General features: G+C 35.2%; 1 protein-coding gene across 9 annotated transcripts in view; it reads left to right on the forward strand.

Moving 5' to 3' along the window:
* The window catches only part of LOC127848381 (oxysterol-binding protein-related protein 3-like), a 108,530-nt gene that overhangs the window by 13,777 nt on the left and 67,350 nt on the right, over nt 1–27,403 (forward strand). For all 9 annotated transcript variants that reach the window (XR_008034472.1, XR_008034474.1, XR_008034476.1 and 6 more), the window contains exons 3-7: nt 13,227–13,484; nt 13,901–13,954; nt 17,424–17,537; nt 23,843–23,996; nt 27,046–27,177. Coding sequence is in view for 4 of the 9 variants with exons in the window: in XM_052380811.1 (XP_052236771.1) it covers nt 13,227–13,484; nt 13,901–13,954; nt 17,424–17,537; nt 23,843–23,996; nt 27,046–27,177 (712 nt within the window). In the remaining 5 variants the exon portion in view is untranslated. The remainder of the gene's footprint in view (nt 1–13,226; nt 13,485–13,900; nt 13,955–17,423; nt 17,538–23,842; nt 23,997–27,045; nt 27,178–27,403) is intronic.

Genomic DNA, 27,403 nt, shown 5'->3' on the forward strand with positions numbered 1-27,403 from the left:
AGTCAAAACACTTATCTGACAGAACATTCAATTTCATGCGGCATGCAAGCTATTTACATAACACAAATTGTTAAGCAAAAAGTTGGGAATATTTGTTTTCGCGTTAATAGAAGTTTTCACGTTTAGCGTTTTGCTGACTGAAATCTATGTGCTATTACTTGAAAATAATTTATTTATTTGTATACACTAGGGAAGCGGTAGAATATTTGCGGAAAACTTAAGAATTTTAATAAAATTTTGTGTTGACCAACATTTTCCAAGTGGTTACGGAAATTGCTGATTGTTCAGATATATTGATATACATAGGCCAAAGGACATAATAGCCTTCATATTTCAAGTGTATCGGCCTTGAAATTGTCACAGTATTAAATGAGAAGCAAAATCATACAGTTGTCAACAAATTATAGTCAGTAACATTAAAATCTTAAGGTGCAGTCATTTTGTTTTTCAAAAACTGGGACATGCTGTTTTTCAGAAACCTATGATCGATAATTTCCGTAAACATAACGAAAATTTCACCAGACAAGTTGTCATGAAAATTATTTTGTTTTCCGCAAATATTCTACCACTTTCTTGTTTTATACCAATACGTAAATGATTTACAAGTAATATAACCTTGATTTTGGTCAGGAACTCTTTACCGGTATATCATTGCTAAAACTAACGCCTCAAAGTTAGCACATAAAATATTGAAAAAAGCAACACATATCCTTCTTTTCTATAGTTTCATAAATTCCACTAATTTCGAGTCAAAGTTCGACCAACCACTTTTTTTGGAAATTATGACACATATCCGATAAAGTTAATTCTTTGTATTTTAAGAAAATCTATCACAAAATTTATTTTGGAAAACAAAATGTTAATAATATATATAGTTTGGAAAAAAGCCATTGGTAAAGATTTAGGTACATGTAAATTTGCAACACAAGTAAAATAAAATGCCAATCATTTGCAAAATATTCACTTTAAATCAGAATGTTCAGAGGGGGTTATCACGTGACAAACAAGATGGCGACGTCCATGTCAAGGCAGGTATTTTTTTGTCGTTTTAAACCCTGTATTACTTGCATTTTTATGTTTTATTGCGCTCACTTTCCAGCGATATCAGGAAGTAAGTTACTGGCTTTTATTTCATAGTAATATTCGCTCTATATCTTGACTTTACTTTGTGCGAAATTTCTTAGCGGGATGACCAAATTAGGCACCACAAAAAAAATTTGCGGGGAGTAAAGTCGAGATATAAAGCGAATTTAAATACGAAATAAACGCTTATCACCTTTTTACTGATATGGCTGGAAAGTGAGCTTCATTAAAAAAATAAACAGAAGTAATAAAGGGTATAAAACGGCGAAAAATCTCTCGGTATGGACGTCGCCATCTTGACTATCATGTGATTACCCCCTCTGATGTTTGTCTTTATTAGTCTAATACAATATTAATCTATTGATTTATTAAAGAAATATTACAAACATAAAATGTTTTCCTAGAAAAATGATGACATAACAGATTGATTGGAAGATAATAACTAATCACTGGATTGTTATGGTGCCATCCTAGAATTGTCATGTTACTCAGGAAGTACCTGATATTTCAATTACTTTGCCTTTATTTTGTTGTAAAGACATATGATATGTTTAATTAAATATCAAACTTTTCTTGAAAATGTTTTCATTCAGAAGAAAAAGTCAATGGAATCTGAATAGTGGCTGAATATACTGGAAAATAGGCTATATGCTTATTGAAATAAAAAAAATATACTTAAACATCATTATCTATGCATTTTCTGATCAAAAGTGGTGTTTAAAGTTAATAAAGAAGATATCTTTTCAAGAATAAACATCAGAATTATAAATGTTTGGTAAAATTTGTGCATTTTATCCAGTAATCTCATAGTACCAGGTTTGGTTAGAAAACCAATAGCATTATTTTAATATTCGCAACACATTGTTCCGAAAAAAAATCATAAAAATATAATTTGCGGGGTAATTCATGAAAGCACACAGAACATACTTTCTGAAACCCTAAATAGTATTCCTGCAATCATTTGTCATCAATAACTTATGTTTAAAAAAACTTTTTTTACATAGATTGCCGCAGTTGCCGTCTGACAACAAACGGTAAGTGAATCTTAGGTGACGCAAAATAACATGTTACGGTAGTCGTAACAATTGACAGGGTTAACTCTCTACTAAAAGCCGGGATCGACCATTAATATTAGTTTTGCTAATTAAATTGTGTGAAAAGGTTGTCAAAACACTTTTAATTGATCAAACAAATTAAAATTATTTAAAATTGATCAATAACTAATAATTTTACAGTATCTTTGTGTTAATGTCGAGTTTTATACCTTCATTGATCCCGGACGATCAGGGCAATCCCGGCTTTTAGTTTAAAACGTATTTTTATCGAGAAAACACGTCACTTCGAGGAAACCAATCAAAAACCGTATCTAGCGGGATCTTACCAGGAAAACCGCCGGGGATTTTCTGAATTGTCGGCCTCTTTTTAATTGCAATCAGGGGGTTCCAAATCTATTTCGAGTTACGATCCGTTTGTTGTCTCCGACTTCACTCTGGGATTTAATTATCATCTGATCATACTGCATTAAGATTTTTGCATCTTTGAAAAGCTTGTTTAAAACGCAGTTTATTGATATCGAACACATAATCCCGTCCAAAATACACACGACCGGTCGGGCATGTTCCTGGGACATTGGCTAGCCCGGACCAAGGTACAGGCAGTGAATGTCATTCGGACGTGCCTTAGTGTTAAGCCCTGCCATTGGTTCATGCTACTACATGTACAGAAGAACCAGGGGTGTGATTTTTCCGCGGATCCGCGGATTTCCGCGGATCGGGTTGTCCCGGATGTCACTTCTGAGATTTGCGTAAATTCGTTTTAAAAAATGTGGGGGAGAGGGGCTACCACCGATTCCGCGGACGTATTTCATAAGCGGCCCGAAATATCCGCGGCCCGCGAAATCTCTCTGCATTTTACACTGGTAGATTCTGCCTAAGCATTTTTAAAACGAGCCATATAATTGGCTGTCGTTTCCCAATCTTCCAATTAAAATCGTGTTCTTAAAATGCGCTCTGTGATTTGTTTGCAAATGGCGCCGTTGTGAAGAGAAAATTAAGATTATTGAAATAACAAATAGCAATCGAATAAACGACTGACATCACCTAGTCTGATAGGAATAATGAAATGTGTTTGTCAAAAAAAGACCACGTTTTAGATACAAGCAACACATATTTTGTTAAGAAATGTGCCCACTGAATTTGTGTCACGGAAACCAGTGTTTGCAAATTGGAGTTTAGTCTACTCGAGAAGTAAAACAATTTAGAAGAGTATCGTTCGAACATGGAAATAGACAAACATGATTTGATTTTTATATGTCTGTGGGTCTGTGTATAATCAGATTCATATGCATATTCTGCTTTATTATGTTTGTCACGCTGTTCAGTTAACTGAAATAGCTTTGAACTGAGTGAAGATGTGAAATGCAAGATATTGAAAGGTAAACAAATTAAATATATTAAGTTAACTCAGTTAATACATCATTAACACCAGAAGAACACTCAAGTGTGTTTGTTTATATTTAGTCTATTAACTGTAATTCAATACATTGAAAAACTGCTGCTATTGATCACACTAAATACTTACTTAACAGTTTACTTTGCATCCTCAGTATGTTAAATGTGAAGTTTAACAGGTTTTTATAAAGAAATATTGTTATGAAGTTCAAAAAGTTGTTTATTTTAATGTCTGTTTTTATGTTTGTGATTTCGTTATGCGCGCCATTCGCGTAGTCAAAATCAGTCAACAGAATTTTCCTCCCCTCTGACTTTGCCTCAATCACACCCCTGAGAACAGAACAGAACAGTTTATTGAGTAAATCAAGGCCTCCGGCCCATAATACATAGCATAATGACATAATGCAATACAATTTAAGAGTTGTGCCCATTATATATAACACAATAACATCATAATTAATTATACAGTTTCAAAAGTTGTGTAATTTTAAATTTCAAAAGGCCAATGGCAGGCTTGTCGGAACTCCTAAGACAAAAGACCTGTTTTAGCAAGAGCAGAGCTCCTTGAAGTACAAAAGACACCTACACTGATGGGATATCCTGACTAGTTTGTGCAGATTTGCAGTATTCAACAAATATTTTGGTACAGCGTAAAATACTAGTAAAGGTGTTAATATTGGTATCAGTGTTCATGATAAATTGCAGTGAAGTTATTAATATTTGATTGATAGTGCCTTGAAATTATTGTAAATGATTTTTATGCTCCCAGTAGGGTGGCATATAGCAGTTGAACTGTCTGTCAGTTTGTCCGTCCGAAAACTTTAACATTGGTCATTACTTTTGAATATTGAAGATAGCAACTTGATATTTGGCATGCATGTGTATCTCTGATGATGGAGCTGCAAATTTTGACTGGTGAAAGGTCAATGTCAAGGTCATCCTTCATGGTCAAAGGTCAAATATATGGCTTCAAAGTGGCTCAGAAGGGGCATTGTGTTTCTGACAAACACATCTGTTATTATATGTCATTCCTTCATATATTATTTTGAATTGCCAGATTCAAATGTTGGTGTCTTGTAACTGAGATAGTAATAATAACTGGTATGCAATTGATTTGGGGTGAAAGGCGATAGCAGAATGTAACAGAGTGTCTAGATTATCATGTGTTTTGCTGTAGAAAATTAGCACATGTGCTGCCTATGAATAAGTAAAGGCAGGAAACCTTTGGCCAATATTTGTATTGAATGATAGCTGAAGAAAACAATTGGCACATTAACTAATGATTGCTCCTACAGCAAGGTCCTTTGGGAGGGAGAAATTTAGTGGGGAATGGTCTATTGATGCTGCAAAAGCAATACAAATAATTAAAGGGGTAGATGAGAAAACAAATAATTAAAGGGGTAGATGAGAAAACAAATAATTAAAGGGGTAGATGAGAAATTATACCAATACACATATAATGTGTGAAACAACTGTGACAGTTTCGTTGTAAGATGCTTTTGGTCATGTATTAGAATTTACACAAAATAGTTCAATTTTTACAGACTAGGCCAAATTAAAGTTGTCCTACCAGCAATTTGACACTTAATTGATTGGGTCAATTTGGAATACATTGTGTTACTTGTAAGAGAGTTGTTTGTCGACTTATTATGGATGTTTTTTTATGTCCCCAGTAGGTTGGCATAAAGCACTTATATTGTCTGTCCGTCCCGTATCTGTTTCCTGAGTTTTTTCCTAAACATTTCCAAATATTTTCCTGATTTTTGGGCTGTGAATCTATCTACTTGACTTACAGATCAAGTTTGAGTTTCATTCCTGTCCATTGTTTTTCAGCGAAGTTACAGGACTATTGAGTTGTGAATTGTGTTTTTCTTTTTATGCATGTGTCATAATTTCTAGTTTTCCCCTTTACTATGGCCATGACTGGTGATATATTTTTCCATATCAAAAAAGTGTATATCTGACTTTTCAATTAATATTTAATAAGCAATTTTATCAGTGAATCACTATTGACATTTCTGATGAGGTATTTTTGTCCAGGTTTTTCTTCCTTAATTACTTAATTGTACTATCACTGTGATAATTTATCACTATGTGGGCAGTAGACAACTATTGGATATCGAGGCATCATGTTGTTTTCATGACTTGTGGTGCAAAAGTAAATATATTATTAATCTGCATGAAAGTGTGTCTGGTGTTGCTATTCCTTGGCCTTGGAAGTAAAACATTGTTAAATGTTGGGTCAATTGTACATATATGGATATATCATAGAAAATGAGGTACCAGTGTATTATCTGTTTGTCAGATTTGTTTTTTTCACTATCTATGTTCTATTTGTAGTTTAAAGCACACACAGAGACAAGTATGTATGACATTACTGCATTGAAAGATTTGTATAGCATTTATAACATGATAACATTTATGATGAAAATGTAACCCTCAAACTGAAATGCAAACCAATAGAGCCTCTGTCAGAGGTTAATTAAAAAGATTTAATTGGGGTGATATAACCTTTATTTTTAGTGACATGTGACCATTTAATAAATTGATATGTGGGTGTTCTATAAATAGAGATATGAACTCATCCCCTTCTTCTGTCTTCTATGCTGCTTTCGTAACCAAACTTTCCCATGTGCATACGCCAAGATATCGTCTGCTAAAGAACGAAATTATTTTGTGTATTTTACTAATTCTTTGTACAAGAGCAAGAAATACAAATTAAATTTTGTTAATTTGTAGTGTAGTTTTGTATAAACTTTTTATTTGTATTCATATTAAACATATATATTCAGTGGTGGCTCAGCCAATGTGTTATAACGTTTTAATATGACCATTCATGAAATGATAATAATTATAACTAAAAAAATTTGTGACCAACTCTTTGGCCTGATTATGCCCCTTTTTGTTCTTGCAAGACTGGTTAGGGTTTGCATGTGAGATGAAGGTTAGGTTTGAGGTCACTGACTAAGGCCCATAACTCTGACCTGCAATATAACAGAATTATGCCCCTTTTAGTTATAGTCATGTTAACGTTTGCTTGCAACATTTCCTTATCTCTTTATCTACTGCATAAATTGAAATAAAACTTTACTACTTACACATGTATGTGTTCAGGGTATTTTAGTCCCTAACTGACCAAGACCAATCCTATAACTGAGATGGGCCTTCCAGCAGGATTTTTCCCATTGTTGAACTTCACGATCAGGTTAAGGTTTGCCTTCAAGATGGAATCAAGGATTTGTTTTGCATGCGATAAGCATGTTTATTATATACATGTTTAATGCTTTTAACAAAATACAGGTTGTATCAATGGTTGAAATAAAAAATCCCGTATTACGCTATTCACTGTTTCCAATTCTGTATTACCATACTAGCCGGACTACTTTGACCCATTTAATGACGTCACATTACACCCACCGAAAATAGAAATATTTTATATACGAAATATATTAGGTTGTACATTGTGTGACGTGATTTCTGTGACAAAACACAATAGTTTTATCTAAACTCTGTAAGGACATGTCGGACCTGGTGTTTTTAAGGTTCATGGGGGGTATAAAATCCATTAAAAATTCGCTTTGGTTTTTCTTCATTCAATGTGGTACAATATGGTCAAACTATATTTCATTTTAAAGCTAAAGACGGATAGAATAACATAAACACATTTTTGACATTCAATATTTGTGTGCTTTATTCATATTTTGGTTTAAAACCAATACATTTTTACACTAATTTACAAAATCTCAATCTAAAGTTAGGAAGGATATGCACTACCTTAAGTTGAATAAATACAAAGCTATATACATATACAAGGTCAAGTTAGCAACATTTCACAGAAAATTATTGTCATAAAACAACAAATGAGTTTTTATTCAACTGCCTATTTTGGATAAATTTCCTAAACAAAGTTCTAAAAATAACTAAAACGTAACTACTTTTTAAAAATCCAGGTATGGTGGATAATAAGAGTCACAATTCTTTTTCAAAGGCTTAACAATATTGTTATTTACCTCTCAACCAAATTGCAAATTTAAACCATCTCAAATTGAAATAGATTGCAGACGACATATAAAATTGTAAAGGAATATAAAGAAATTGGCAAACCGATTGGTTTTATATTTCGATTCCTTCTACCCATTTTGAAAGCGTGGCCTTCGCTGTGCTCCGTAGAAACACGTGCAAAACAAATCGGTCGAAACCACGTGCAGTGGTGAGAAAACCGGGTATGTGTATACACATACCTGAGAAAACACAAACTTATTTTGACAGTTGGTTCGCAACTAGTAAAACAACTATTAACATTAATCAGCAAGAGATCGCACTCAATAACGGAAATGACCACGTAGAGATATCATCACTTACCCTATTTCAAATATTTTCCAGCTGAAAATTGTCCCCCACACTTCTTTTTTAGTTTATTTGTATTGTTTTTCTGGAGCCGAAGTGCATCTCACAGAATATCCATCTAACTTCCGTTGTTTTCACTTTCGTTATTAAAAACTTTGTTTAAAAGAATTATTTCTCCTTTTAGATTGTCAAAGCGATGTGTTATTATATATTATCCATAGAATAGTATACCGTGATGAATTTAACGGATATACGTATCGATCTTTCTGTCAGTCTGTAAGCGTACTATTTTATGCGCAATAATAAAAGTATGGTGATTCGACAACAATTGTAAACATTGGTGAAATGCTTCTTACATAGTTATTCTTTTGAGTGTTTATGAGGTCTGATCGTGCAGTTTGCAAACATCAACGGAAAGATTACAATCCAATGCATTTGTAATCGTCAACCGTTTGGAATGTCAATTAGGCGAAAGGGTGAGATTTTAGCATGTTTCTTTCTATTTTATGAATTTACAAATGGCTGCCCCCATGGTGATGAAATGACATGTGTTCGAGTTTTGATATTTCTAGATATGTAAACTTTTTTTACTATTTAAGCGTAACTTGCCCTCGTCAATGTCGATATTATTCACTAGTTATATAATTTTCCGCCGAAATACGTGGAATAAACATGATTCAGATTTTTGAAAATAATGTATATTTTAGTGTTAAAATCGCTTTGTATTTTGATTGATTTTGTGGATGGTATGATACGTTGATGTACAAAATTGGTAGCAGTTTGAAGGAAAAACATCCTTTAAAGCATATATGTATACATTTTCAATGAAGCACTCTTCCTTTAGTCAAATTTGAGTTCAATGCTTGGGGTCCCACATTTTGCAAAATGAAGCCTCTACATGAACCTTAAGCAGTAAACTATGTGTTAAACACGTATTTTGGAGTGTGTGTTTATCATGCATAAATGTATATTTCGATAGGAATACAATAAAATAGTGTGGTTTAAACTAAGTTTCGATAAAGAAATGGAAGATAGAAGTGGAAGTGCATATCATTTAAACATTTTTGTTATAAACATCGGATTAAAGTTGTCAACTTAATTGTTATAAAAATTGGATTATTAACGATGGCATTAAGGTAAGCGTGTCGGAAACCTGTGTTTTCCTGGTTCCAATGTTTACACGTTAATTTACAGAAACTGTATTCATACGCGTCTTAAATAAACCATGGCGTACCGTTTGGTCATTGTTTTGTCAGTTTTGTTAAAGTAAAAAATACATTTGTTAACTGTTTTCGTTAGTTGTTGTATATAATAAAAGGAATATTACGCTCATGGCTTGTGCTATTTCGCATCACACTCGAGGCTCCGCCTCTCGTGTGATACGTCATCACACAAGCCACTCTAGTGATACAAACTCTTGGAACAATTGACTAGCGATGTATTCCGTATATCTCTGTAACTTCTACCAGGGTTTTTTCTAGCCATTTTGGGAAAAGGAGTCCTGTCAAATTGGGATTTTTCTTAATCCATAAAATGGCAAATTTGAGATTTTGTTATCAACAAAATAAACCAAATTGGGAATTTTTTTATGAACAAATATTGACACATCAGGACTATTCCTGGCCATTTTGGGAAAAAAATCGTATATATTCTAGTTATATAGCTCGTTAGGTGTTTATGAAAAAAGAAGAGATATAATGATCATTAGACATTTCTTTCTAAAAAAAATATTTGTTTTTGAAATAGGATTTTTTTTTACAATTTCGGTTTTGGATTGGGTGAGTTTGCCAAACCATGACTACATAATAAATTATATTCAATTGAAACTTCACACATATCTTAGAAATCTTCATGCGAGGTCACTAATCAAGGCTTATAACTCCAATATAAATTTACAGAATTATACCCCTTTCTGTATTTTAAGAACAATGTTGGTGTGCAACAACTGCATATGATGTTAAATCTTGATAATTACTATAGATATTCAATTAAATGTAAAAATATGTGCTCAGTAGATTTTAATCAAGTGCAGCGGGAAATTCCAAATATGACCATCCCCCCAGAAGACTTGTCAATGTATGTCTCAGTGGTCAGTTTATATGGTCACTAAGCAAGAGCAATAACTCTGACTTACAGTTAAGCAGAATAATGCCCTTTTTGCAGTTATAAATTTAGGTAAAATTTGTGTTTGCTCATTATAAATAACTTAAGTTTTCATAGACCAACTTTGAATTAAAACTTTGCATGTAGCAAACCTGCATGGTTCCCAAGCATGTTGGGCCTGTTGGCTAAATGTTTTTGTTGCTAACATAAATGTAGTGTTTCATTTTAAAAACTTCAGTTTGAATAGAGATATTTTGAGGAATACATGTAGCTAGCTTGCATGCAGATCTGCATCTGGGCCAGTTGTCAAGTCATCGTTACTAAAATAAGACAAGTTGATTCCTTTCAATAACTTCAGTTTACATGGAGGTATTTTGCTGTAATTTTGTGTGAAGGTCATTTTCATGTACATGTACCTAGCCAAGGGTTGCGTTTGGAGCCCATTAGATCAAAGAAACTGTATCCAATTATCTCTTTCCCACTTCGATACATATTTTGATGTGTTTGTAGTCTCTTAAAAAGTTAAATTTAAGTGTAGACCTTTTTGACTAGATCCCAGTTTTAAATGCTTCATTTCCAACCCTTAGATACTGATGTCACAGCAGCAAATAGCATAAAACCTTAACAGATTGTGAGTTATTCGCAGGCTGTTCTGGTTTTATGCTGTTTGCACATAGCAATTTTCACTTTGCCTCTGAGTGGGAAGGGGTTATACAAAAATGGTTTCCACTAAATAACCTGACCTTTCTGTGCTGTATTGTGCTCACATTTGGTGTGTATAAGCTAGCAAACATGCAGACTTATTGTACTTATTGCCTTGAGGCAAGTTAGGTTATGGATTTATGTCAATTTTATGGTATTGCATTTGGGGCAAGCTAGGTTACGGATTTATGTTAATGTTATGGTATTGCATTTGGGGCAAGCTAGGCTATGGATTTATGTCAATTTTATGGTATTGCATTTGGGGCAAGCTAGGTTATGGATTTATGTCAATGTTATGGTATTGCATTTGGGGCAAGCTAGGTTATGGATTTATGTCAATGTTATGGTATTGCATTTGGGGCAAGCTAGGTTATGGATTTATGTCAATGTTATGGTATCGCATTTGGGGCAAGCTAGGTTATGGATTTATGTCAATGTTATGGTATTGCATTTGGGCAAGCTAGGTTATGGATATATATGTCAATATTATGGTATTGCATTTGGGGCAAGCTAGGTTATGGATTTATGTCAATGTTATAGTATTGCATTTCAGGCAAGCTAGGTTATGGATTTATGTCAATGTTATGGTATTGCATTTGGGGCTAGGTAGGCTATGGATTTATGTCAACGTTATGGTATTGCATTTGGGGCAAGCTAGGTTATGGATTTATGTCAATGTTATGGTATTGCATTTGGGGCAAGCTGGGTTACGGATTTATGTCAATGTTATGGTATTGCATTTGGGGCAAGTTAGGCTATGGATTTATGTCATTGTTATGGTATTGCATTTGGGGCAAGTTAGGCTATGGGTTTATATCAATTTTATGGAATCGCATTTGGGGCAAGCTAGGTTATGGATTTATGTCAATGTTATGGTATTGCATTTGGGCAAGCTAGGTTATGGATATATATGTCAATGTTATGGTATTGCATTTGGGGCAAGCTAGGTTATGGATTTATGTCAATGTTATGGTATTGCATTTGAGGCAAGTTAGGCTACGGATTTATGACATGTTTGACAATGTTACTAAAAATAGTATAACAGTTTTGCTTATTAACTAGAGTTTTGATGGAGAATTATGCTGAAATGTATTTGTAGTAGGCTGATATATAGCCGGGGAATGCATAGTTATTTAAATGAAAATTAATATAAAAAAATAATTTTGAAAATCTAGTTTTGTGGCATTGTCAGTTTTTTTTGTACTGAAGTTTTCAGGTTATTTTTTTGCACATAAATGGTAGTGTTTCAGATATTCATCACCAAATATGTCTTTACAGTCTTTTTTTAATGAATGACAAATAGTGTACATGACACTATCTATCGCTTTTTGTCTGGGGGCAGCTCTTGTTAAAATCTATGCTAGCCGTTACATACAGTAGTATGCATACATAGAGAATAACAGGTTACTGTCCCATCGTTTTGTAATATATCAGGCAAGGCTTAGAATAATATAACAGCGAGGCTTGCCGAGCCGTTATTTTATTCGTGCCGAGCCTGATATATTACAAAACGATGGGACAGTAACCTGTTTTTCTGTTTATCATACCACATGTTTCTAAAAATCTGCAAAACAATCCATTTTTTATATTTAAAATGTACAGATCCCCGCTGATTTTGCTGATCTGGCTTTTACACGTTGACATAAATGTAGCAACGGAGTTCGAAAAGACGACACGAATAATCGCTTATTTTAAACATCGTATAGAGAAAAAAAGTTGTTTGCACTACAAATGATGAGTACACCCGCTTTAATTATAAACGTCTTGAATTGGAGATCAGGAATGGACTGCAGCGACAAATTTTATTGAAGAACACACTTCACCGAATAGTTTGGAGACGCCATTTTGGAGATGTGTATTGACATTGGCATTTTGATGATGGTGTCAATATTGACATAAGCGTGTTAAATCGTTTGTTAAAACATTGAGGATTAGCATACAGTTATCATTTGCCTTGACTTTCTATGCAACACTTGCGAGTGCAATGACTTTATCAATATTTAAGACTTATTGTCCTATTGATGACGTCATTTAACTTTGTAGTGCGGGCTGTGGTTATTTTAAAAAAATTAACGTTTTTGTGATTTATGACTTATATGCGTTCTTGATATCAAATTGTTTGTTTTGTTGAACCTGATTTATGTTGATAGAAATTGTTGACTTTATTGCAAATCCCACGTAACTTTAAACATTGACTGATATAAGAACTTCCTGTTGACCATGATATAAAAATATATATTAGGCATTGTTATATCAGGCAGATATCAATGCGGTGGTATGATAAAATATAATATGGGGTTACTGGCAATATGATTATTGTCCGAAGCATTTAACAATTGTATACTACAGTGGTATATAACCATAATGTTAATGTTAGGTAAAAATTAGAAAGAGTGTTATGTTACCATTAGATACAGGGGTATGTAACCATTATATTAATTGATATGTAATCATTGTATACATTGGTAAAAGACATGTATGAATAATGGTACATAATCATAATAATTATTGGTATGTAACCATTCTGTTCTGCTGTTGCAGGATGGAGAAAGTGAGGACAATCGTTCAACAACTGCGGTCACTGACCCTGCGCGACCTCCAGATGGCCTTACTGCTTCCCAGAAGATCCCCACTCCCACAAAACGGCGCGATGGCAAGGGCCGTAAATCACGGTCCCGAAGAAATGAGTGGGAGATAATGGAGGGACTTAGGGATGGTCAGAAGTGTGACACCCTGCCGGACAAGCACCAGGGTTATCTTTCAAAGCGAAAACGATGGCCCATGAAAGGCTGGCACAAGGTGAGGTACAATGGGTAAAAATAACCCTTTACCACTTAGATACGTATTTTTACATATTTGTTGTCCCTTATAAAGTTAAATTTAATTTAAGACCTTTCTTACTAAATTCAAGTTTTAAAGGCTTCATTTCCAACCCTTAGACTCTGATAAGAAGCAAACCGCATAAAACCTGAACAGTGGGAAAGGGTAAAGGTGGTGCATTTTAGGGGGGTACTTTCACCTGCATGTAGGGGTGTAATTTCTCCTCCTTTCATCAAATTTATTGAAACTCACTTTACTTTTGGTGATACTAAAGTCACATATTTTCCAACATTCCTAATATTTATTGATTTTTCTCAGCATGATAACGAAGTATCAGCATTTTGGATTCACTGAAATTGGAATACCACATTAATTATTGCCTTGTTTCATTTTAGCGATACTTCCTCCTTGAGAAGGGAATTCTCTACTACAGCAAATCGCCAAGTGATGTAAGTACAGTGGAAATATTCACCAGTTTCATAGACATACAGCTCACCGCTTGAGCCTTATTCTGTTTAAACTGACAGTCAGCACAGGCTTATCAGAGAAAACAAATTAAATAAAAGCAGAAAGTGTTGTCTCTAGCCTGTCAATATCTAGGCTAGGTTGAATCTTGTTCATGTTTCCAAACTAGGTTAACTCTTTCAGTTCTGGAACCGAATTTTGAAAGCCTTTGCAAACAGTTTGGATCCTGATGAGATGCCACAGAACGTGGCGTCTCATCAGGATCCAAACTGCTATTCTGATAGTATTCTTTGAAAAAAATAGAAGAAAATGCTAATTTTGCAAATTCAACAGACGACATTTTAGCAGACGACAAATTTCCCAGCATGCAAAGGGTTAAATTTAGAAAAAACCTTGGACCTTATATGGTACCACTTTGTACGACTGTAGAAGCCACATATAGAACACGTTCTTGATAAAACTTGGTCACATTGTATACAGTGCTCGCGCTGTTGTTCGCCATTTGCGAAAATATTGAGAATTTGGCTCAAGAAAATTATGATTTGCGAAAATGCTAAAATCTCGAAAAATTTCATTGAAAATTTCCGCCATTTAAATCCAGACTGGTTTTCTATTATTTTCTCTTTGTTTCATTGAAAGTGTTCGCAAATTAAACAATAAACGAAAACCGGTCTGCACCAGAACATGAGACATCGCTTGACCTTGTTGTTATTGAAGCGCACGTGGTATCTGGCCAATCAACAATGAGTTCACTCACACATTGGGTCATTCATGCGCAGACACAGTTACTATTGTCGTCTGCCAACAATATAGCGGCCGATGGCAAACGTCGTATTTAAAGATAAACAAATGACAAGAAGCACAACAATAAATAATTTCAAAGCTGATTACTTTACACCTTTCTACCAACTATAGATCTGAATTTAAGGGTGATCATTAAAGAATTATTTCTATGTTGATGATCTTACATCTTTCTGCCGATTATCGACGTTATCGTTTGAAATTAAAAGGTGATAATTAAGTTGTTTTTTACCCACAAGCTATGCTCTTGTAAAGAATAATGTCAACCAAATGGTATATTTATTACGTATTTGCTAGGTTACTGGTTTTCTTTTTCTGCAATCAAACAATATGCAAATTTTATTTCAAGTGAAAAAGTGAAAAACTTGTACATTTTTTCGGACTATCGTTTTCGGATACATTATTTTTCATTGATTAAAATTTATTTTTGGAGTTCTTTATAGAAGAAATACAATGATGAATACACATGCGGTAATACGGACAATGTGGTTTAAATTATTTTTAATTGTATTCACCTGAAATTACAAAGGAAAGACTATAACACAGAACAATTTGTAAGGGCTCTGGGGGGGGGGGTCTCTGCCCATAATTCCTGTTGGGTTCCTGGGGCTTCGGTTTTGAGACCCCCGACCTTATTTTCAGGATTTTAAATTTGGGAAAGCTTACTCCACTGTTAAGTTTACATGTTTAAATTTACTTACGTTTGTACTTTGACAAGCACCATGATAATTATTTCTATGTTGAAAACTGCATCTTATATGTGATATGCCATTGTTGTCATTAAAAGAAATATGAACAAGTTGATAGTATATATAATGATTTAAAAACCACTTTTCGCGCGCCGAAAAACGAAAACTGGTTGGCTCAAAGAAATTTTGGGCCAGCGCTAGCCCTGGTATATCTTAACAATATCTATGCCAAGTTTGAATCTGGGCCATGAGTGTCAAAGGAGGACCCGTATTCACCAAACAATTCTTTGACTTAAGTCTAAGAATAAAGAAAATTCTTTAAATTAGAATATTCAAGAATTTCTTTAATTTTGAGTCAAACTCTGCAGTAAACACCTATCTATATTATTCTTCATATAGAACATTTTGTTAATGACATAATCACCAGTGGAGGCCTGTATATATTTAAACACTGCACACATTTTTATTGGTTCTAAGTCTATTCTTTATTCTTTAGTCTAAAAATTGGTTGGTGAATACGGGCCCAGGTCATCATTTCTAAAGCTAACATTAATGGCTGAATATTGATGACAAATTGTCAGCATGCTTTTCTTTACATCAAGACCAGTTTTGCAAACCATGTATGGTTTATTTTTTAAGATAACAACTTTAGGAGCCACATTTATGAATTAACTTGATGAATCTTTGTCAAAATTTTAATCTTGAAATTTGTACTTAATTTTTGAACATGGGTCATGTGTGTCCAAAAACTAGACTACATGGTGAAGTCTTTGAAAAATCTTTTACCTCTCTGAAAGCCACATTTATGTTTAAATCGTCATGAAACTTTGTCAGAATATTTATTTTGACATAATAAAAAGGTCATGTGCAAATCTTGTTTCAATAGGTGTCAAGAAGCTACATTTATGACTCCATCTTTATGAAAAATGATCAGAATTTGTATCACAACAATATCATATAATGCTTGAATTTTTGTCAGATGAGTCGGACAGCACAGCAGGTCTATATTTGACAATAATGTGTATTTGGACTAGCACAACAGGTCTATATTTGACAATAATGTGTATTTGGACTAGCACAGCAGGTCTATATTTGACAATAATGTGTATTTGGACTAGCACAGCAGGTCTATATTTGACAATAATGTGTATTTGGACTAGCACAGCAGGTCTATATTTGACAATAATGTGTATTTGGACTAGCACAGCAGGTCTATATTTGACAATAATGTGTATTTGGACTAGCACAGCAGGTCTATATTTGACAATAATGTGTATTTGGACTAGCACAGCAGGTCTATATTTGACAATAATGTGTATTTGGACTAGCACAGCAGGTCTATATTTGACAATAAAGTGTATTTGGACTAGCACAGCAGGTCTATATTTGACAATAATGTGTATTTGGACTAGCACAGCAGGTCTATATTTGACAATAATGTGTATTTGGACTAGCACAGCAGGTCTATATTTGACAATAATGCGTATTTCAATAGATTTAAGAGCTATCAGAACCCTCTTGTTAAATGAAATTATGACTAAATGCAAAATTGTATGTGTTGCTTATAGGTTATGTTTTTGTAGCAGTATTCAGATATTTGATACGGATACCTGGGTACAAATTGCAGATACTGTTCCCGTTCCTAATAAAAATAAAATATTTGAGCCGTGCTGTGTGACAAGGGGGTTAAATGCATGTGCGTAAAGTGTCATCCCAGATTAGTCTGTGCAGTCTGCACAGGTCAATCAGGGACGACTTTGCTTTTATGATATTTTTCGTTTAAAGGAAGTATCTTATTAGCAAACATCCAGTTTAGGCGGGAAGTGTCGTACCTGAATAGCCTGCACAGACTGCACAGTCTTATCTGGAGCAATACTTTACGCACATGCATTAAACCCCAGTTTCACAGTGCATGGCCAATTTCTTTAACAAAGTTATACTAATTTGTTACTTTTTTTTGCAGATTCAGAAGGGGAAATACCATGGAGTCATTGACATTGGCCTATCTGTTCTTGCATTCAAGAGGAATCGTCATCGAATAGATATTGATGCTGAAGAGTTGGTCTACCATATCAAGGTATACAAGTGTAGTGTCATCAAATAGATATTGATGCTGAAGAGTTGGTCTACCATATCAAGGTATACAAGTGTAGTGTCATCAAATAGATATTGATGCTGAAGAGTTGGTCTACCATATCAAGGTATACAAGTGTAGTGTCATCAAATAGATATTGATGCTGAAGAGTTGGTCTACCATATCAAGGTATACAAGTGTAGTGTCATCAAATAGATATTGATGCTGAAGAGTTGGTCTACCATATCAAGGTATACATGTGTAGTGTCATCAAATAGATATTGATGCTGAAGAGTTGGTCTACCATATCAAGGTATACAAGTGTAGTGTCATCAAATAGATATTGATGCTGAAGAGTTGATCTACCATATCAAGGTATACAAGTGTAGTGTCATCAAATAGATATTGATGCTGAAGAGTTGGTCTACCATATTAAGGTATACAAGTGAAGTGTCATCCAATAGATATTGATGCTGAAGAGTTGGTCTACCATATCAAGGTATGCAAGTGTAGTGTCATCAAATAGATATTGATGCTAAAGAGTTGGTCTACCATATCAAGGTATACATGTGTAGTGTCATCCAATAGATATTGATGCTGAAGAGTTGGTCTACCATATCAAGGTATACAAGTGTAGTGTCATCAAATAGATATTGATGCTGAAGAGTTGATCTACCATATCAAGGTATACAAGTGTAGTGTCATCAAATAGATATTGATGCTGAAGAGTTGGTCTACCATATTAAGGTATACAAGTGAAGTGTCATCCAATAGATATTGATGCTGAAGAGTTGGTCTACCATATTAAGGTATACAAGTGAAGTTTCATCCAATAGATATTGATGCTAAAGAGTTGGTCTACCATATCAAGGTATGCAAGTGTAGTGTCATCCAATAGATATTGATGCTGAAGAGTTGGTCTACCATATTAAGGTATACATGTGTAGTGTCATCAAATAGATATTGATGCTGAAGAGTTGGTCTACCATATCAAGGTATACAAGTGTAGTGTCATCAAATAGATATTGATGCTGAAGAGTTGGTCTACCATATCAAGGTATACAAGTGTAGTGTCATCAAATAGATATTGATGCTGAAGAGTTGATCTACCATATCAAGGTATACAAGTGTAGTGTCATCAAATAGATATTGATGCTGAAGAGTTGGTCTACCATATTAAGGTATACAAGTGAAGTGTCATCCAATAGATATTGATGCTGAAGAGTTGGTCTACCATATCAAGGTATGCAAGTGTAGTGTCATCAAATAGATATTGATGCTAAAGAGTTGGTCTACCATATCAAGGTATACATGTGTAGTGTCATCCAATAGATATTGATGCTGAAGAGTTGGTCTACCATATCAAGGTATACAAGTGTAGTGTCATCAAATAGATATTGATGCTGAAGAGTTGATCTACCATATCAAGGTATACAAGTGTAGTGTCATCAAATAGATATTGATGCTGAAGAGTTGGTCTACCATATTAAGGTATACAAGTGAAGTGTCATCCAATAGATATTGATGCTGAAGAGTTGGTCTACCATATTAAGGTATACAAGTGAAGTTTCATCCAATAGATATTGATGCTAAAGAGTTGGTCTACCATATCAAGGTATGCAAGTGTAGTGTCATCCAATAGATATTGATGCTGAAGAGTTGGTCTACCATATCAGGGTATACAAGTGTAGTGTCATCAAATAGATATTGATGCTGAAGAGTTGATCTACCATATCAAGGTATACATGTGTAGTGTCATCAAATAGATATTGATGCTGAAGAGTTGGTCTACCATATCAAGGTATACAAGTGTAGTGTCATCAAATAGATATTGATGCTGAAGAGTTGGTCTACCATATCAAGGTATACAAGTGTAGTGTCGTCCAATAGATATTGATGCTGAAGAGTTGGTCTACCATATCAAGGTATACAAGTGTAGTGTCATCAAATAGATATTGATGCTGAAGAGTTGGTCTACCATATCAGGGTATACAAGTGTAGTGTCATCAAATAGATATTGATGCTGAAGAGTTGGTCTACCATATCAGGGTATACAAGTGTAGTGTCATCAAATAGATATTGATGCTGAAGAGTTGGTCTACCATATCAGGGTATACAAGTGTAGTGTCGTCCAATAGATATTGATGCTGAAGAGTTGGTCTACCATATCAAGGTATACAAGTGTAGTGTCATCAAATAGATATTGATGCTGAAGAGTTGGTCTACCATATCAGGGTATACAAGTGTAGTGTCATCAAATAGATATTGATGCTGAAGAGTTGGTCTACCATATCAGGGTATACAAGTGTAGTGTCATCAAATAGATATTGATGCTGAAGAGTTGGTCTACCATATCAGGGTATACAAGTGTAGTGTCATCAAATAGATATTGATGCTGAAGAGTTGGTCTACCATATTAAGGTATACAAGTGAAGTGTCATCCAATAGATATTAATGCTAAAGAGTTGGTCTACCATATCAAGGTATACCTAGGTTGGCGCTAAGGAAAAAAACTTAGTCGCCAAATCTAGGGGGGTCCGGCGGCATGCCCCCCCCCCCCCCCCCCCCGGATTTTTTTTTGATCCTAGATTGTCTGTGGTGCGTTTTGGGGCTATTTTCTGAGCAAAATTAAGACTATTTGTTTCTGAAATTAGCTCTTTTTGCTTGAAAAGTTTTCTTTGCTGGTGAGCCACTTGCTGACATTTTGCAGCCAATTTATTTGTTTACATAGACACCAGTGGCGTAGTGATAATGATACACTAACACCGTTAAACAGTTTTCGGTACATGTGGTATTTAGGTTTTAAACCACTAAAGCAGCCCGCCCGTCTCGGAAGTAATTATACGACATTTTATAAAATCCAAACATTTTTTATTTTTTTTTGAAGAAATGCGTTAGAAATTACTAAGTCAGCATGAGACCGCCATTGCACGTCAAAAACCGTGAGACTCACGACGAAACCGTGAACCTTGACAGGTATAGACGTTTCTGATTCTGCATTCACGTCTGCACTATTTTAGACGTCCTCCGATCGCAAACCTAACATTTGGTCATTTCCTGAGTTTACATTATTCTGTCCGCTTTCTTTTCTAAAGAATTGTGTTAATTTCTGTTGCTTCGACTTTCCATTTTCGCTCGCAGCATCCATTTTTCCCAGAATCTGCAACTCACTTTCTAAATCGGTCTTTCAAGTCGCATAGCGACCGTAAAGGGAAGTAACTCTTATCTACTTTTTGAGCCAATCAAAATCGTTGTGTCTTGGGAAATTAGTTTATAGTGGCTATGTCAATGCCATAACTCCGCCCATCTGAATAAACGACAATTCCGTACTGGTCGATTCGATAACGTTGAATCATAACATCTATAGCATAGGTCATACACGGCACGCTTCAGTGATTCAGTCATCGCGTAAATAGCCAAGTAACCCAAATGTTAAAAAAGTCTGGTCGCAGTGTAAAGCTTGACCAATTAAGACATTAGCCATGTGGATTATCGACCTAGGCGGTCGTCATTATCCCCTGGGGCCTTTCCGGTAAGGATGTTATCTGTGTAATCTTAGCGATGTTTCTGGCGATTGATACGGCCTGAAAACAGGCATTTAGAGTGTGCATTTGTAAAGCATAGGGTCTATTTTTTCTCAATCGCCAATTTCATGAAAATCTTATTTTTAATCGCCAGCTAGGAATTGTAATCGCCAATGGCGATTTCGGCGATCGGTAATGCTAACGTAGGGTATACAAGTGTAGTGTCATCCAATAGATATTGATGCTGAAGAGTTGGTCTACCATATCAGGGTATACAAGTGTAGTGTCATCAAATAGATATTGATGATAAAGAGTTGGTCTACCATATCAGGGTATACAAGTGTAGTGCATATGTTTTACAATATCAAGGTGCAGAAGTGTATTTAATAAGTTGTTTACTGTATTAAGGTATAGGAGTGTTGTGCATTAGTTGTTCCATATGTCATGGTATAGAAGTGTATTGCACTTTTTTTTATTATACCAAGGTATTTAAGTTGTGTGCATATATTTGATAATATCAAGGTATAAGAGTGAAGTGCATACATTTGATACGATTAAGGTGTAGATGTGTTGTGCGTAAGTTGTTAATTGTATCAATGCATAGATGTATAGTGCATACGTTGTTCACTGTAGCAATGTATAAAGGTGCAGGGATAGGTGAAGGGGGCAACTTTGGCAAATATATGGCCCATGATATGCTATTTTGCTTTGTTCTAAAAGCCAGGGAAAATTCATTACTCCCTAATTTTCAAGTGAATTTATCAACATATAAAACCTGTAATACACCCTCCCTTTTAAATTTTAACCAACATAATTTTTTTGTTAAATCCAAATCAATAAACTGTCTGAATCTTTTAATGTATCTTACAGGGGTGTCAATTTTCCGGATTATTCCTGAAATCCGGATTTGAGCCGTCCAGGGTTGATTTTGAGGTGAATGTAAATCCGATGAGTTTGTTTAAGGGGGGTGGGGGTAGGGACAAAATTCTTTTAGTGCGGGATCATTTCAGAACGAATATTGTTATAGCATCGTCGGCATTCCGGACATTTGCGCTTAGTACCGATTTTATTTATTGATTTCTGATTGGTAAGCGGCTGGCTGAGCAGTAACTGACAAAGTAAAGCACTGCAATATCATAAACAATATGTTAATCAAATTATATATTGACTGCGTATTTGCTAGGTTACTGGTTTACATTTTCTGCAGTCAAACGATATGCATATTTTATTTTATTTGCAAATGATGTATCGGGACATGTTTTCAGACAGTCGTTTTCGGATACGGTATGGTTTGTCGATTTTAATTTAATTTTGAAGTTCTTAATATCATTTGTTTAGAATACAAATACACATGCGGTGTTACGGATGGTTTGGTTTATAATATTTCGCATTGTACTCACCAGAAATTGCACCTAGAAAGACTGTAAAAAAAGAACAATAAGCTAGAAGCTAGACTCTCGGCTTAATTTTCCGGATTACAAATTTGGGACAATTGACACCCCTGATCTTACCTCTATCAAGCTAATGAAGAGTGCTTACATTGTTACATAAGTTCAAATGATTGCTGCTTTTGAAATATCCCCTGTGATAAACCAGTTTCACCCTTACAGCGTAAACTCCTTAGAAATGTGCCTCCACTTGGCATGTAAAGGAACAACCGTTAATAATGTTGTCTGATGATGCACTATTCATAAGAAAAGATAACAGCTTGCAATTTTGTCTTCTCTGGCATACCTTTATTGATTCTGTCACATTCTGTTTTTCAGTAATACGGTTGTGATCATCAAACATTAAATAGGATTTATTATTTGTACATTGCATTTTTAAATATGATAACAAGGTAATGTTTTGTTGAGAAAAAAATATATTTAATAGGAAATTTATTATATAAAATGTTATCCCTCCCCCCCCCAAAAAGTGTTTGTGGTTGGGGTGCGTATGTTATTTTATTATGTACTTTAATGAACACTTGAATGCTTTGAGTGCTATGTTTGTTTTGTTGTTTTCTTTTTACTCTCTGGCTAATTCAAATAACAATTATGATATTTGAAGAATAAGATGCGCTCACAAATGTAATTAAAATTGCGTATTTTATATTATTAAATGGCTTAATAATGCAAATAATTTCATGATATTATCATAACACTTACATTGATTTTTCCTGACTGCTCCTAAATTCCAGTCAAGGGAGAAGTGACTAATATTTGACCTAGGCAGACTCCTGAAAGTGTATTCTGTAAGTTAGTCTCCCATTTCTAGGTATAAAAGAAGTGTAGTGAAATATCAACATTTACATGTAGAGGTATATAAGTGTAGTACATAAGTTGGACTAAATTGGTCTTAGTTGGTCCATCAAATCTAGGTATGAACAAAGTGTGGTCATATATACATGTTTAAAGTATAGAAGTGTAGTGCATGGATATAAGTATACTATTGGATGTTAATTACTTTGTGTTTTTTACTATAAGCCTGGTTCTGGGAAAACTGGGCTAAATGTGTGTGCCTAAAGTGTTGTCCCAGATTAGCCTGTGCAGTCAGAACTGGCTAATCAAGGAAAACTTTTTCCACCTACTGTGGATTTTGGTTTAGAGATTCCTCTTATAAACAGAAAATTTCATTATGACTAAAAGTGTCATCCCTGATAAGCCTGTGTGGACTGCACAGGCTATTCTGGGATACACTTTATGCACATGCATCAAGCCCAGTTTCTCAGAACCTGTCCAGATATCAGAAAAATGACACAAAAAGTTGAAGACTCATTTTGCAATTTTGTCAACCCAACAGTTGAAGAGGGCCCTGTTTGATGATTGGCTGACCCGTCTACGTCTGCACCGCCTCTATAGGCAGCATGAGATTGCGTACGGTACTAAGGAATCGCCTAAACTCACCGAACTGAATCCTACAATGCCTGCTGATGAGCTGGTTAATCTTACCTCCAGTAAGTGTGACGCATTTGTTAACTGTGAATGTGCTGAAAAGGGAAAATGCTCAATCTTACATATCTGGTCCTTCCTAAAAAGTATAATTTATTGCCAGCCATGAGGTCCTTTAATCATGTGTGCAAGAAAATTAATAAGTATGAGAGTCTTCTTTTGAATTGTTTGTAAGTTTTGTGAATACTACAACAGCTCTCTAGTAAATGTATGTTGCTTTTAAGAATATACAACCAAACACTAATTGGTTTTTCAAAACTAATCAAATATGGTTTTAACAATAATAACTTTTATTTGCTGTTGTTTTTTAGCTCACCTGAGCACAACGTGCTCATGGTGAGCTTTTGTGATCGCCTTTTGTCTGTCTTGCGTCGTCCCTCGTGCATCGTGCGTTGTGCGTCGTCAACATTTTGCCTTGTGAACACTCTAGAGGCCACATTTATTGTTTGATTTTCATGAAACTTGGTCAGAACATTTGTCCCATTGATACTTTGACTGAGTTTGAAACTGGGTCATGCTGGGTCAAAAACTAGGTCACTCGGTCAAAAAAAAGAAAAACCTTGTGAACACTGTAGAAGTCACATTTGATGCCCAATGATTTTTGCCCAATCATCATGAAACTTGGTCAAAACACTGGTTTCATTGATATCTTGGACGAGTTCGAAAATGGTCCAGATCGGTGAAAAAACATGGCCGCCAGTGGGCGAGCAGTTTTCTCTATATATATATAGTGAAAACATGTGAACCCTCTAGAAGTCACATTTTTGGTCCAATGTTCTTGAAATTTGGTCAGAACATGTGTTTTCTGGATATGACGGTTGAGTTCGAAAATGGTTCTGATCGGTAAAAAAGCATGGCCGCTGGGGGGGGGGGGGGTCATTTTCCTTATATTTAGATAGTAAAGCAGCTTGTGAACACTCTAGTTTAGCATGTCAAAGGCAGTAACTGCAAAATGGCTTTTGAAAAATTATGTTGAATTAACAGAGTTGTCTCCCTTTTTTTTTAAGCACAAGAAGATTAAGTGGAATTAATTATAAATGATAGTTATACATTCTGGAAGATAGCAAACTTTTGAATATGATTTTTAATGTTTGATGATTCTGTACAATATGGCATTTTTTTGTCCAACGATTAAAGCGAGACTCTACGATTTTTATATGTGTTAAATTGTAATATATTGATAAATACATGCTACAATAACACAAAAAAGACAAGACATTGAAGACGAATTTCATAAAATAGAGCAAAGACAAATAAGCGCCCCGAACCGATGGCGACGAAGATATTTTGTACATATTTTCCTACAATAACCAAAGAATTCGTCTTTTTATTAGGATCCGAGTTAGTGTTTGTGTGTTGTATGAATAGACATCGCTGCAGAAATTAAAAAACAACCATTAAACTAAATTAAGATTGACATCGTACATGCATGATATACATTCTGGCAAATTCGACTTTACAGACATTTTCGATTTCAGAATTAACAAGGGCTGTTTGTAAAACATGCATGCCCCCCATATGGGCTGTCCATTGTAGTGGCAGCCATTGTGTGAATACGATTTTTGTCACTGACCATGACCTTTGACCTAGTGACCTGAAAATCAATAGGGGTCATCTGCGAGTCACGATCAATGTACCTAAGAAGTGTCATGATCCTAGGCAAAAGCGTTCTTGAGTTATCATCCCAAAATCATTTTACTATTTCGGGTCACCATGACCTTGACCTTTGACCTTGTGACCTCAAAATCAATAGGGGTCATCTGCAAGTCATGTTCAATCTACCTATGAAGTTTCATAATCCTAGGCGTATGCGTTCTTGATTTATCATCCGGAAACCATTTTACTATTTCGGGTCACCGTGACCTTGACCTTTGACCTAGTGACCTCAAAATCAATAGGGGTCATAAGTGAGTCATGATCAATCTACCCATGAAGTTTCATGATCCTAGGTGTATGTGTTCTTGAGTTATCATCCGGAAACCATTTTACTATTTCGGGTCACCGTGACCTTGACCTTTGACCTAGTGACCTCAAAATCAATAGGGGTCATCTGCAAGTCATGATCAATCTACCCATGAAGTTATATGATCCTAGGCGTATGTGTTCTTGAGTTATCATTCAAAAACCATTTTACTATTTTTTGGTCACCGTGACCTTTGACCTAGTGACCTCAAAATCAATAGGGGTCATCTGCGAGTCATGATCAATGTACCTATGAAGTTTCATGATCCTAGACCCAAGCGTTCTTGAGTTATCGTCTGACAACCACCTGGTGGACGGACCGACCGACCGACAGACCGACCGACAGACCGACATGAGCAAAGCAATATACCCCCTCTTCTTCGAAGGGGGGCATAAATATCTGGCTTATTTGGCATTTTTCGACACATGTTCTTCTCAACTTTTATTTTAAATTATATTGAAATGTATGACCTTGTTAACACTCTAAAGGTCACATTTATTTTTCGATCATCATGATACTTGGTCTGAAGATTTGTCCCAATGATATCTTGGATGAGTTCGAAAATGTTTTTGTTGCTTTAAAAACATGGCCACCAGGGGCGGGGCATTTTTCCTTATATGGCTATATTTGGCTTTAGTAAAACCTTGTTAACACTCTAGAGGCCACATTTATTGTCCAATCTTCATGAAATTGGGTCAGAAGATTGGTCTCAATAATATCTTGGATGAGTTAGAAAATTATTATGTTTGCTTGAAAAAAAATGCTTCCAAGGGCGGGGCATTTATCTTTATATGGCTATAGTAAAATCTTGTTAACACTCTAGAGGCCACATTTAATGTCCGATCTTCATGAAACTTGGTAAGAAGATTCATCCCGATAATATCTTGGATGAGTTCAAAAAGGATGCCGGTTAGTTGAAAAACATGGCTGCCAGGGACGGGGAATTTTTCCTTATATGGCTATAGTAAAACCTTGCTAACACTCTCAGGTGAGCGACTTTGGGCCTTTCAGGCCCTCTTGTTTTATTATAGTTAATAAAAAATAAAACAACGCTATATTTACAAATCTTATTTTATATCAAATTGTTCTAGATGTCAACCTGGCAGATAAAGCTCGTGATAATTCCCTGCACCGTGAACTCTCGAGGCACCCAAGCTTGAAGGGTCAGGACAGGGTGGCCGCCTGGCTCCTGGACACTCAGGGATTTGAACACTGTAACAAAGGTCAGTAGAAGTTGGGGTGGCCCATTTTATATGAGCCTTGATCTGAGAAAACTGGGGTTAATGCATGTGCCTAAATAGTCACTCCAGATAAGCCTGTGCAGTCTGCACAGCCTAATCAGGGACAACATTTTCTGCTTTTATGGAATTTTCGTTTAAGGGATGTCTATTTCTAGCAAAAAATCTAGTTAAGTTCGAAAGTGTCTTTCTGAATGAGCCTGCGGGGACT

The sequence above is a fragment of the Dreissena polymorpha genome, chromosome 10, assembly GCF_020536995.1.
Source record: "Dreissena polymorpha isolate Duluth1 chromosome 10, UMN_Dpol_1.0, whole genome shotgun sequence".
Taxonomy (NCBI): domain Eukaryota; kingdom Metazoa; phylum Mollusca; class Bivalvia; order Myida; family Dreissenidae; genus Dreissena; species Dreissena polymorpha.